The sequence below is a fragment of the Phocoena sinus genome, chromosome 10 (assembly GCF_008692025.1).
Source record: "Phocoena sinus isolate mPhoSin1 chromosome 10, mPhoSin1.pri, whole genome shotgun sequence".
Taxonomy (NCBI): Eukaryota; Metazoa; Chordata; class Mammalia; order Artiodactyla; family Phocoenidae; genus Phocoena; species Phocoena sinus.
In genome coordinates, this window is record NC_045772.1 from 27,021,384 (window position 1) to 27,035,256 (window position 13,873).

Genomic DNA, 13,873 nt, shown 5'->3' on the forward strand with positions numbered 1-13,873 from the left:
CAGGAAGATCCCACATGCCGCGGAGCAGCTGGGCTCGTGCACCACAACTACTGAGCCTGCGCTCTAGAGCCTGCGAGCCACAACTCCTGAGCCCACCTGCCACAACTACTGAAGCCCGCACACCTGAGGCCCATGCTCCACAACAAGAATGTTATGGAGAAGCCCACACACCGCAACGAAGAGTAGCCCCCAATCGCTGCAATTAGAGAAAGCCTGCGCACAACAACGAAGACCCAACGTAGCCAAAAAATTAAAATTTTTTTTTAAAAAAAGAAGGTTTCCCAAAGATTTTGGGCTTGAGATGAGCTAGTACAGTCTAGCTTCCCAGACCCTCCTAGGAACATGGTCAGTCTGATGTGGAGGTTCTTTAGAGCAAACCAGGAGAAGCATTCAAGTATTCATGGTGTTCGGCTGTTCAATAACATTGGTTTACTCACAGGTGACCAGGGACTGGAAATGTATTAGCAAAGAGCTATGCTGATAAGATACAATGCAGAGCGGTCCAAAATACTGTCACACACCAACACCTAGTCTCACTGGCCTCCTAGGAAACTGAGTAGGAGCAGTGCTGGAGTAAAGGGGAGACGCATAATTTCAGGACATAGTAAAATCAAACAAATCTATAACAATGGCATGATGTTACTTCTCCAAAGGAACTAAATACTTATACTGGCCAATCAGGATAACATCTGCCATCCCTTCATGACAAAACTTCTTTAATAATTTATCTAAATCAGCTATTTCCTGTATTTTCCACTCCTCTCACGAACTTGTAACAGAAATGAGTGAATGATGGATAAAAATGGCAACTTTAATGAATTTATAAATAAAATAACTTTCTGAGTTTTGTGAACCAACCCGGTTCCAGGATGGAATTTGGAAAAGAGCCATGGGCGACAATGAGCTCTTAAAAGTTTTTTTTTTTAATTTTGTTTCCAAATTATGGGGCCATAGCCTGTTTAGAACCTAGATACTGAAGAGATGATATGCTCCACTCTAAAGATTACACACAGCATTGTATCAAATTCAGAAAACATTTTAGGTAGTAAATATATATTTCCTTACTTCGTATTCATTTTCTTGAAAGACAAAAACACTAGGTTCTCAGTCCTATCCTGTTAATAAAATTGAAACCATCTAGGGAGAGTGTCCTATTTATATAGGATAGGAATAAACAGCTTATGTGTAGATATATGTCTTAATTCCTCACTTTTTTACACAGCATGCCTGTACTGGTAATCCAGGATGACCAGCTCACACATCTGTGCTCGAAGGTCACTAAAAGAAAGAGTCACTCTGGTTTTCAGAGCACCCCCAGCCCTCTCTTTCCTTGGCTCCAGTCTGCCTACTCCATTACAGTTTTTACCAAGTCCAGACTCTGGATTTCTGCTCTTTGTGCTTTTGAACGACCTTGGATTCCCCACCTTGATCCCCTATAACCTCTAAAAAAATATGGCTGTGTCTAATCCTGTGGCTCTTCGGGCTCTGGGCTGCTTTGGATGGGTTATCTAAGACCCAACCAATTCCACTTGTATTCTATCTTCTCCCAAGGTAGAAGACAGGTCTCAGAAATTATATTTCTTCCATACTCACAAGTGAAAGAGCCTCATTCAATAATTTTTTATTGTTCTAACCCATGGCTAGTAGTCATACTTGATGGGAAGTATCAAATTTATGCTGAAAGGTTTTATAGTAAACACTGAAGTTGCAAAATCCAACTTTCATGACTCCAATACAAATATTTTAGAGAAGCGTTAAAATTTCTACAATTTTAAACATTAAATTCTAGACATTAAAGTTACTAAAATCGGTGGGGACAAACTATATGATTTAATCACTGACTTCTTGGAATATATCAAACTTGAATGGGAAAAACAAGTTTGACCACTATCAGTTAGTTTAAATACCTACTGTCCCAAGGGCAAAAACATTTTCCAGGTCATCTACATGTTATACAGTGACTTAATCTCATGGTTTTCTGTGTTTGCCAAGACTCGTTGGTATAATTTGAACTTCAATTTTATTCTTGGTGCCAGAGCTAAGAAAATGGAATTTCACTACATTTAATCCAGTCTAGAAAATAAAGAAATATGTCTTTTATCATTTTTCCTGAGTTCTACAAACTATTAGAAAATCTTTATAATAGATAGCATTCCTGCCACCTGCCTTTATATCTGGTCACCATAATGCAGTCTCCGCAGCTTTCAATTTTATCACTAAATAGCCTTGGAAACAAACAAAAAAACGGAAACATTTAGTATACTTTGTGTCTGTAAGTTAAAACAAGTATAAAATGCTACCAAAGAGACTCAAGAAGATATCAGTTTCATAAAAAATACAAACTGATTAGAAATCTTGAGAATGAGAAAATACGATTATTGAAATAAAACCAACAGCAGAATAGACACAGTTGAAGCAAAAAAGAAAAGAAAGAAACTGAGAACTGGAAGACTAACAAAGGATCCTCCTTCCTCTCTGGAAGAACATGGCTCAAAATGACAAAGATGGATGGTATGAAAGAAAAATTGAGAGACAGGGAGAATAGATTCAGAAATTCTAATATCAATCTAAAAGAAGTTAGAAGAGGAAAGCAAGAATGGAGGACAGGAGATAATCAAAGAAATACTATTTTTAAAATTTTTGACTTGGAAGAGTGATCAGACTAGAGTCCCATCAAGTACTGAACTCTCTCTTCCTGAATGCCTCAATACTTATGGGAGAGACAGGCTGCCATGAGGTCACATGAGCCCCAGCATCTACCTCCTCTTCACAAGAGCAAGACCAGCAAGATCAAGACGTCAAATTGCCAGTTTTCCCAGTGCCATGACACCTCCAACTGCATCTGAGGCCAACTTCCCCAAAGCCTTGACTCTTATTAAGTACTCAACAAATGTTACCTATTATTGTTGTTGTTGCTATTATTATTATTTTATCATCATCATCCACGCCCATGGCTTCACATATTACTCACTCATTTGCTAATGACTCGTAAATGTAAGTCTCCAGCCAAGATCTCTTACCTGAGTTTCAGATCTGTATTTAACTGTGCATTTCACATTCCCACTGAAATATCAAATAGGAATCTTAAATTTAACATGACCAAATCAGCTTTATTTCTCTCTCCCTACTCTACACCCAAATCCACTTCTTAACACAAATCCCCCTGCCTAGCCTTCTTTATATCAGTAAGTGGTACTACCCTCCACTCATTTTCTCAGACTAGGACATCTTTGCTTCCTCATTGCCCCACATTTCTAATCAATCAGAAAGACCTGTTGGATCTACTCCAAAAATACATGGATCCAACTATATCTTACCATCTATGCTGCTATTACCCTAATTTAAAATTATAAATTCTTCAGGATATTGTTATATTAGCAATTATGTTAAGGATATTAGCCCTTTGTCATTTGTGTTAGAAATATTTCTTAACTTGTTTATTTTTACTTTGCTTATAGCTGTTTCGCTGAACAGAAGTTTTAGATATTTACATAATTAAATTTATTAATTCTTTCCTTTATGGCTTTTTGGTCTTGAGACAGGCTTATAAAGGCCTTTCCCGTACCAAAACTATAATTAAATTCCTTTACATTTTCTTCTTAGTGCTTTTATGACTTTGTTTTTATCTTTGATCCTACTGAAACTTTTTTTTTTTTTTTTTTTTTTAATTTATGGCTGTGTTGGGTCTTCGTTTCTGTGCGAGGGCTTTCTCTAGTTGTGGCAAGTGGGGGCCACTCTTCATCGCAGTGCGCGGGCCTCTCACCTTCGCGGCCTCTCTTGTTGCGGAGCACAGCCTCCAGACGTGCAGGCTCAGTAATTGTGGCTCACGGGCCCAGTTGCTCCGTGGCATGTGGGATCTTCCCAGACCAGGGCTCGAACCCATGTCCCCTGCATTGGCAGGCAGATTCTCAACAACTGTGCCACCAGGGAAGCCCTATCCTACTGAAACTTATAATAAAGTTTGGTCTATTCAAATTTTCTTCTTCTTCTCTAGTCAATTTTGGAAACTGATATTTTCCTAGAAATATCCATTTCACCCAGGTTTTCAAATTCTATGCATAAAGCTATACTTAAAAGAATATTAAAAGGTAAAAAAAAAAAAACACCTATATCTCTCATATCTCATGTTTCATTCCTAAAATTCCGTATTGTTGTTCTTGCTTCTTTTACATGATAAAACCTGCCAAAGGTTTGCCCATCTAATCTGTCTTTTTGAAGGACTAGCTTTTGGTTTTATAGACAAAGTTTACTAATTTTTGTACTCGTTCTATTAGTTTCTGCCTATGGTTGTTGTTAATTATCTTCCTTCTACTATTTTAGGATTTATTTTCTTGGGTCTTTCTTCTTTTTTTTGCTTTGCTTTTCCTAGCCTCCTGAATTGAATGCTAAGTTCATTTACTTTCCATGTGTCCTAATATTTAAGGCTGTACGTTTTTTTCTCTCCATACTAACTTCAATAGCTGAATACCCTCAGTGTTTAATATGTAGTTCTCTTATTTTTCTACTATAATTTCAGGTTTTATTTTCTCTTTACTTTATAATTATTTAAAATGTTTTTAAAAACATTTTAGCCCTTCTTTAGTAATTTTTACATTTTATTTTAATTAATCGATTTTGTGTTGTAATTAGACATGTGGCCTATATGAGTTCTGCTTTGGGAATTAGTTGTAATTTTCTTTGCCATCTTGTTATAAAATTAAGCTCTCAATTCTCAAAGTGATTTACCTAGCAAAGTGGAAATCTAACAATTTCTCCTTATGTTTGTATGCCTTTACTACCTTTTTACATTTTGATGCAATGTTATCAGGTTCACAGTGTATCTCTTAGCACTTCTTTGCCCACTGCAAATTTTATCAACTGTAAATTTTATCAACATGAACAATATCTTTCATATATTTGATACTTTCACCTTGAACTCTATTTTGTCTATTTCCAGTATTGTTATACTTGCTACCATTTGCCCCTGAATGTCTGGCATCATTTTAACAGCCTGGATATGTTTCAGCTACTGAGGAACATGCCCATTGACATCCATCTTGTCAAAATGCATTAACTAAGTACCCAAGTTTCCAGGGATTGATACTAGGCACTAAGGACTTTTAAATGTGAGTACTGTACAGAGATAGATAGGTAGATAGATAGATAAAAATTTAAGTGTTTTGTGGGGTTTTTGTGGGATGGTATACTAGTCTTCTATTGCTGCCATAGCAAATGACTACAAACCTAGCGATTTAATATAACAGTTATGTAAGGCAGAAGTCTGACATGGATCTCACTGGGCTAAAAATCAAGGCATCAGCAATGCTGTGTTCCTTTTTGGAAGCATTAGGAGGGATTCTGTTCCCTTGCCTTCTCCAGCTTCTAGAGACTGCCTGCATTCTTTGGCTCATGGCCCCTTCTTCCATTTTCAAATACTACAACAGTGGGTCAAATCCTCACATCACATCTCTCTGACCCACTCCTCTGCCTTCCTTTTCTACTTTTTTGTCATGTGATTAGAATGGGTGCATCAAGATAATCCAGGATAATCCCTTCATCTCAAAATGAGTACCCTCAGTCACCTCTGAAGAGTCTCTTTTGCCAGATAAGGTAACATATCACCAGGTCCTGGAGGTTAAGACATGAACAACTTTGGGGGTGGTAGGATCATTATTCTGCCGACCACAGATGAGTTTCTATTTTGTTGTGTTTATTTTCCATTTCAGCTGGAAGTAATTTGAGACTTCTGCTTCTCAGAATGCCAGGGGAGACATCTCCTGAGTTAAGACTTGCTCACAGCTTATTGGTAAGGCAAGGCACTTGCAAGGCACTTACAGATTTTTGGATGGTTTTAGATGCTTAATGCCAAAAGGTGGATGTGGAATGACTAAGAGAGAAAGTGTATTTGTTAAGGTAGGTGCAAATACAGTAGATATTTCTTCTCTTGCTCACAAACGGCACTAGGTGGGTGAACCGGTTGAAGAGGTGGGCCTCCTCCCTGCATTACAAGTGGGACTGCCTAGCTTTATGTACCTCCTGATGTGATATATTTGAGAGCATACAGCACCACCAATGAAGTATCCTTGCCTGAACTATTTAGCCTAAATTTAATCAAGCCTCTAGATTCAACTACTAGTTTATAGGAAATATAGGGAATGGAAGAACGTATTAACCACCACCACAAGAATAAAATTACCCAAATCCAGAATGTGCAAAAACGTAAAAGACAAATGATCAATCCACCTTAATAGTGTATTCCAAAATAAATAACAACATAAAAAATTAAAGTGTAATGAAAAAAAAAAAACCCTATCCACTTGTTACCACATTATCTGCTAATGAATGCTGTAAGCTGGTGTATTCAGAGATGGGACCCACGCACTATATCTACTCACAAAGCAAATAAATACAGCACTGGGTGCTGTGGCCCAGGTTGCTTTGATGTAACTGTTTCCTGACCTCTGCTACAAAACTTTACTTTTCTTACAGCAAAGAGATTCTGATTTAGCTTTTTTGGGGTGAGTACAGTTGACCCTTGAACAAGGCTGGGGTTAAGGGCGCCAATTCCCGAGCAGTTGAAGATCTGCATATAACTTTACAGTTAGCCCTCGGCCCTCCGTACCCCATTCCCCATCAGTGGCTCTGCATCTGCAGATTCAACCAACCACAGATCGTGTAGTACTGCAGTACATATTTATTGAAAAATATCCACGAATCAGTGGACCTGCATGGTTCAAATTCATGTTGTTCAAGAATCAACTGTAATTCTGATTCACAGACATAAACAGATTAAATTGCTTGTGTATTTTCCTCAGTAATCCAGAACAAAAGTCATTATTTTATACCTTAGTTTTCTTCTCATAACCTCAAGTCAATGACTCCATTTCTTAAGTTACTGAAATCTCTGAAATCAGTTAAGAAACTGAAGATATATTCTATAATATGTCTTTCAGTGGAAAGTTTCCACTGCAAAAGAGAAGAGCAGCCCAGACAAGCTCACTGTTGAATGCCACAGTCTTTCTAACTGAAGTCTGTGGGTTGTGACTAGTTGGGGAAGGGAGGGGAATAACAGGTACTTCCTTTGTAAAAGGGTAAATAATACTTTAGGAAATGTTTTGTTGCATTTATATTCACATGGATGTGTGTGCTGGGTTAAAATGTAAAATGTATTTCAAAAAGCCTGAACGTGGCTGCTTTAGTGACTGATACACACCCAACACAGTCACCATCACAAAGGCAACTTTAGAAACTGAAATCAAGAGGCAGGAGTCCCTTAGAAGAAGATCCCAAAAAAGGTTATACTAATTTCTTAGTTAACGTTTAAATAAAAATACCTAGCTCTCACAGAACTTTTGGATCCCCTGGGTCCTTAGACCCCAAGTTGAGAAAGAATAATCTAGTTCAAGCCATTCACTGTAAGATAAGGAAACCAAAACGCACACAGGTGGGAATAAACGCCCCTTCTCCATCCCTCGCCCTGTCCCCACCTATGCTCTCAGAATTCTGTTCCTGGAGTCCCTTTCTCTTTTGCAAGCTGGAATAGGGCTACAGAGCCAGATTACAAGACCTCGGGTGGGCTGCTGGCATTCCCAGGGCCACAGAGAGAAATTCCTCGGCCTGCTTTCCTAGGACTCACCTGTCCTCACTATCTCAGCGTTAAGTAGGGGAAAGGCTTGCAAAAAGGAATCAGCCACGTGGTTCAGTTTAGCTCTTTAGTGATACTGCAGTAATAGCAACAGCTGTGACCTGGCCAGTAATACCTGTTGAGGACCTGAGCTCTCGCAGTCTCTTCCAACCTTAGAGAGAAAGAATAATGGTTAAGAGTCCAGTCTGTGGGACTTCCTTAGTGGCGCAGTGGTTAAGAATCCGCCTGCCAATGCAGGGGACATGGGTTCAAGCCCTGGTCCGGGAAGATCCCACCTGCTGCAGAGCAACTAAGCCCGTGTGCCACAACTACTGAGCCTGCGCTCTACAGTCTGCGAGCCACAACTACTGAGCCCACATGCCTAGAGCCCGTGCTCCGCAACAAAGACAAGACACCTCAATGAGAAGCCCATGCACCGCACAAAGAGTAGCCCCCGCTGGCCACAAGTAGAGAAAGCCCACGCACAGCAACAAAGACCCAATGCAGCTAGAAATAAAAATAATTTAAAAAGAGTCCAGTCTGTGGAGTTCAGATCCCAACTGCCACCTATTAGCTGTGTGACTTTGAGCAAGTCCCTTGACCTGTGTCTCAGTTTCTTCCCCTATAAAATGGAGGATGGGCTTCCCTGGTGGCTCAGTGGTTGAGAGTCCGCCTGCCGATGCAAGGGACACGGGTTCGTGCCCCGGTCCGGGAAGGTCCCACATGCCGCAGAGCGGCTGGGCCCGTGAGCCATGGCCACTGAGCCTGCGCATCCAGAGCCTGTGCTCCGCAATGGGAGAGGCCACAAGAGAGGCCCGCGTACCGCAAAAAAAAAAAAATTGGAGGATGATAATCGCTATCTCATAGGGTTGTTATAAGGAATGATGAGTTATTATATATAAAATGCTTAGAACAGTGACTGACATAGTCTTTCTTTTACTCCATCAATCTTATTTCTCACTACACCTCTTCACTTATCCTTCATTCCAGGAGGAAGAAAATAAAAACACTTTTGCTTCTACTATATCCTTACTCATGTCCCCAAAAACATTCATTCAGCAAATATTTCCCGGGAGACACAAAATACAGACAAGATACAGTTTCCTGCCTTCAAGATAGGTACGACCTCCTGGGAAACAAAGACAAATACATGTAGCCAATTACAAATAATGTGCCAAGTATAGAGACTGAGAAATATACAAAGTGCTACCCCACCAGGGAAGAGAAAGCAACTGAGTTGACCAGGAGGAGGAGTCTCAGGGATGCTTAAACAGAGTGGTGAGGGAGGTGACACTTCGACTGAGGCTTACATGGTGTGGGAAAAGACTGTTTCTGGTCTTGCACAGAACTTTACTGGTTCCCTTAATAAATTATGCAAAGCCTGAAAGATGTTCCTAGAATGGAAAAACAAAAAAAGCTGATTCACATGGTGCTGGGATTGTGGACTCAAATCCGAGAGCTGCTGAAAGACAGGAACTGCATCCCCTTGGGCTCTCTATTCACACAGCTCTGCCCTGAAGACCTTCTGCCAGACATTTGAGACACATTTGGCTGAATGTGTCCCTTTGTCTTTTTTTTTTTTTTTTTTGCGGTACACGGGCCTCTCACTGCTGTGGCCTCTCCCGTTGCGGAGCACAGGCTCCGGATGCGCAGGCTCAGCGGCCATGGCTCACGGGCCCAGCCGCTCCACGGCACGTGGGATCTTCCCGGACCGGGGCACGAACCCGTGTCCGCTGCATCGGCAGGCGGACTCTCAACCACTGCGCCACCAGGGAAGCCCCCCTTTGTCTTTTGATTTGATATTGTTCTTGGTACATAGTTATGAATTGTTCTAATGTTATTTGTGCAGTAAAGAAATTTTTAATAGAATTACAGATATACAAACACACCAAACACACATAAAATACAATGTTAGTAGTTGAGATATCTATTGCAGTAGTGGTATAATTCCTTGGCCAAAAGTATACCAGGTACTACCTAGATGTAGCCCAGATGTTAGCTGGGGCCCTCACTGACCTTCAAGAAATTGGCTCAAGCCTCCGTGAACTCTATGCCCTCTGAGATCCCAAAGCCCTTCTCAACATTTGGTGAAATTATGTTCTCAGGGCCTCCTTTACTTTCTGGGCTCCTGATCGTATGAGTGTTGTCCCCACACTGTACTGCATCTACTGTGATGTGAATCTCTGCATCTGCAACTTCACCCCTGAAATCCACTCCACGCCAGGCGTGCGCAGGCGGAGGAGACCTCACAGAAAAGTTGGGGACCACAAGGAACAGTGGCAGCATGGTCCTCCCCACAACCTCCTGCCTTTAGCTGATGCTCTGTCCCTCCTCCTCCCTCCCCTCTCTTTTGTTCTTGCATGTTATCCCCCTCCCTCTCTCAACAAGCAATAAATGCTTCCCCTGGACTCTCACAGAGTAGCTCTGCCAACATGCAGGCCTTTGGGGCCTCATATTCTTTCTCAAACACTCATCAAGGTGTTTTCTCCAAGGTTATTTCCTTCATAAAGCAAATTCCAGATGTTCAGATGATAGCATTTCCATTTTGCCTAGCTTCCCTAGCTAAAATTTATATTTGAGAGGAGGGGCTGATCCCAGCGGAAGCAGCAGCTGTGCCAAGGGATGCAACAGTGGCCAGCACAAGTAGCAGAGGTGGTGCCAGGACATGTCACATGCCCTCAGGGCTAAGCTCAAGGGCGGAAGAGAGATTTGCAAAGGGCTGGAGCTCTAACAGAGGCAGAAAGGGATATAAACCAGCAAAATTAAAATTATTAATGTCAAAGAGACCCATTAACCCTAGGGCCTTAGGAAACAGGGGCTTCAAGTAAAAACTCTTAAGAAAAATTATAACCTTGACAAGGAAAGTTCTAGCCCCATAAAAATGTTTTCAATGATCTAATAGTAAATACTTAACATTTATAAGGAATAAATATTATTCAGATGATTTTTATATGGTAATTCATAAAGAATGATCTTGACAAAAGAACAGTCTTCTATGTATACCATGCAAAGAATGTCAAGTACAAAATTGTTAGCTGTGGCAGGAAAAAAAAAACCCAATGACTAAGCTTTATATAAAGTTTTTCCTTAAGATATAATTCTTTGAGAAAGAGCCTAAAAGTCTTCAGGAAAGAAAAAACTTTAACCTCCCAACCACTCCATCAAGTAGACACAGATAGCTATTACTATACTCATTAGATAAGTAAACAAAATTTGGTGATTCCAACTTATCCCCAGTCCAGAAGACTCTTCAAGTATTGATCTACTCTGAGACATAAGAAAGGATTTCACTTTGGTCAGGAGTTTCCTTATGCCCTCTTCAGAGAAGAAAAGAATTTGCTCAAATCCCTGGGTCAGACGTGACAGTCAGATTCATAACTTTACCCTTGCTCTAGCTATTTTACAGAAGGCTGCTCAATTATATTAAAATTAGGATGTGAGCATAGTTTTCAGTTATATAGACAAGCCTGGGAAATGGTCTTTCTAGCACCTGATCTCACTAAACTAGAAATTTATGAGTTGTTTTCTATAGGAAGAGACAAACAGAGGGGAAGGGAAAGGAAGGAGCAAATTGACAAGGAAAAAACAGGCAGAGAAAGATAAGAAACAAGTGTGTCTTAGATCAAAGAGTAAATGGAATTGACAGATATCTGTTGCTCTTTGTTCTGAGGAAGGAAAGGTCCTAGCTCTGCTGATGAAGGGTGTGAAGTTCAAATACTGCTGGAGAAGAGGAGATGCAAGCAACCATGAAACAGTCTTTGAGAAACTGGGAAACGGGACAAGATCTCTCCAGGTGGCACCCCAGATAGAATCTGAAATTACAAAGATCCTAAAGTACAGTATTTCTTTAACGTACTTAAGAATGTTGTACAAGGGTCTTCCCTTGGTGGCGCAGTGGTTAAGAAGCCGCCTGCCAATGCGGGGGACACAGGTTTGAGCCCTGGTCCGGGAAGATCCCACACGCTGCGGAGCAACTAAGCCCGTGCGCCACAGCTACAGAGCCTGCGCTCTAGAGCCCGCAAGCCATTACTACTGAGCTCACTTGCCACAACTACTGCAGCTCGTGTACCTAGAGCCTGTGCTCTGCAACAAGAGAGGCCACCACAATGAGAAGCCCGCACACCACAGTGAAGGGTAGCCCCCGCTCGCCGCAACTAGAGAAAGCCCACACGCAGCAACGAAGACCCAACGCAGCCAAAAATAACTAAATAAAATAAATAAATTTATAAAAGGAAGGTAAAAAGGAATGTTGAACAAGGTTTACCCAGTACGCAAGCACAGCATCCAGATAAGCAGGGGATGAGGATGGGGGAAGAAGTAAGGATAAGGCTGCTTAAATAAGCTCTTGGGAGCCAAGTTCTTTGATGGGGAATCAGAAACTAAAGTCATTTGTTTGCTCATTCATGCAATAAGTATCAGTCTCCATATATTCCAGATACTGTTTTAGGTATGGGCTAGAGTGTGACCTGGGGTTACGGTGCTTTAGATAGGGTGGTCAGGGAAAACCTCCCGGGACAGGGGGCTTGAGCTGAGGCCTAAATAACGAGAGGAAGCCAGCCTTATATAGTGGCCTGTACACCAGCGAGAGAGGAGAGAACTGCAAAGACCTGAGGTAAGATCCCCGCTTGGGATACGTGAAGATCAGAAATATCTGATCTGACTTAAGTAGTGAGCCATGGGAGAGTGATAAGAGATAAGGGACAGACGTAGGCAGGAGCCACAGCATAAAGGAGTTTGGAATTTCTTCTAAGTTCGACAAGAAGGATTTTAAGCAGGGGAGTGACATTTCTGTTTCAAAAGACCCCTCCGGCTGCTATCTCGGGTAGACTGCAGGGGCAAGCATAGAAGCAGACAGGCAGGTTAGGAGGCAATGTGGAAGTCCAGTGAGCGATCAGAGGTTTGGACTGGGTGGGAGCGGAGAGGAAAGAAGATGGATCTGGGTAAATGCGGGGGTATTTCAGTATGTGATCCTGATAGACTGGATGTGGGAGCTGAAGGGAAGAGAGCAATCAAGGATGACACAGAGGTCTGGGGATCAAGCCATTGGGTATATAGGGGGGTTATTTACTGAGATGGGGATAACGGGGAGGCGCAGGTATGATGGAGAAAGGAGGAGTAAGATTAAGAGTTCTGATCTGGATACATTAAATCTGAGATGCCTCTCAGACTTCAAGCCTGGAAGTCAGGGTTAAAGATGTAAGTTAGTAAACAGAAGGTTCGTAAAGCAATAGGACCCACTAAGATTACCCAGAGAAAGAGTAAAGAGAAGTCCCAAGAGGCTTTCCAATAGCCAGAGGCCAGGAGGTGGAGGACCAACCAGTGAGGTGCAGAAAAAACAAGTCTGAGTTGACGTCAGCCAAGAAAAGAAAATATTCCAAGAAGGAAAAAGTGACCTATTAAAGCAAATGTTGCTGAAAGTCAACTAACATGAGAAAAAAAGAATCGGGCTTCCCTGGTGGCGCAGTGGTTGAGGGTCCGCCTGCCAATACAGGAGACACGGGTTTGTGCCCCGGTCCGGGAGGATCCCACATGCCGCGGAGCGGCTGGGCCCGTGAGCCATGGCCGCTGAGCCTGCGCGTCCGGAGCCTGTGCTCCGCAACGGGAGAGGCCACACAGTGAGAGGCCCACCTACCGCAAAAAAAAAAAGTGCCCTTGACAGAGGTACCTGCAGTGGACTGATGGGATGGAAGCTAAACGAAGTGGTTGAACAGAGTGGAGGATGAGGAAAGAGAAATGGCTTATATAGACAGTTCTTCCTAGAAGCTCTGCTATGAAAGAGAGCAGAGAAATGAAGTAGACAGGATGGGGGTCAAGGAGGGTTTTGTTGTTGTTGACTTTTATGTCCTAAGATGCAGAAAAGTAGAGAGAACAGTGGATGAATCCCCTGTGTCACCCGGCTTTCACAGCTATCTCCTCCTTACCACACCTCTTATCTATTCCGCCCCCCATTCCCAAATCATTCCCAGTTCCCCACCCTTTGGGTTATTTTGAAGCAAATCCCAGACATTATTTCAAGGAAAGATTATTCTTATTTTGCTTTAAGTGAGAAATATTATTTGTTATAAAGAAGGAAAACAGGAAGCCCTATTAAACAATGCTATCACTGAGAAAATTCAAGTTCCATGACATTAACAGTGTATCTTCAATAAAAGGTATAAAAATTATTTTTCCTTTAAAGCAGGGATTCTCAAACTATGGCCCACAGTCCACAGATGAGCCATGAGGGGGCTTCCAGATGAGCAGCAAACTGTGACAAACCCAAGTTCCTCC

General features: G+C 41.7%; 1 protein-coding gene across 4 annotated transcripts in view; it reads right to left on the bottom strand.

Annotated features, from left to right (window-relative positions):
* CRADD (CASP2 and RIPK1 domain containing adaptor with death domain) overlaps positions 1-13,873 on the bottom strand; it is a 192,007-nt gene that overhangs the window by 52,187 nt on the left and 125,947 nt on the right. The window contains exon 3 of one of the 4 annotated variants that reach the window (XM_032645488.1): positions 2,452-3,063. The exons of the other annotated variants lie outside the window; for them this stretch is intronic. Coding sequence (XP_032501379.1) covers positions 3,053-3,063 — 11 coding nt within the window. The 3' untranslated portion in view covers positions 2,452-3,052. Of the gene's footprint in view, positions 1-2,451; positions 3,064-13,873 lie in introns of those variants that run through there. 4 annotated transcript variants of the gene reach the window in all.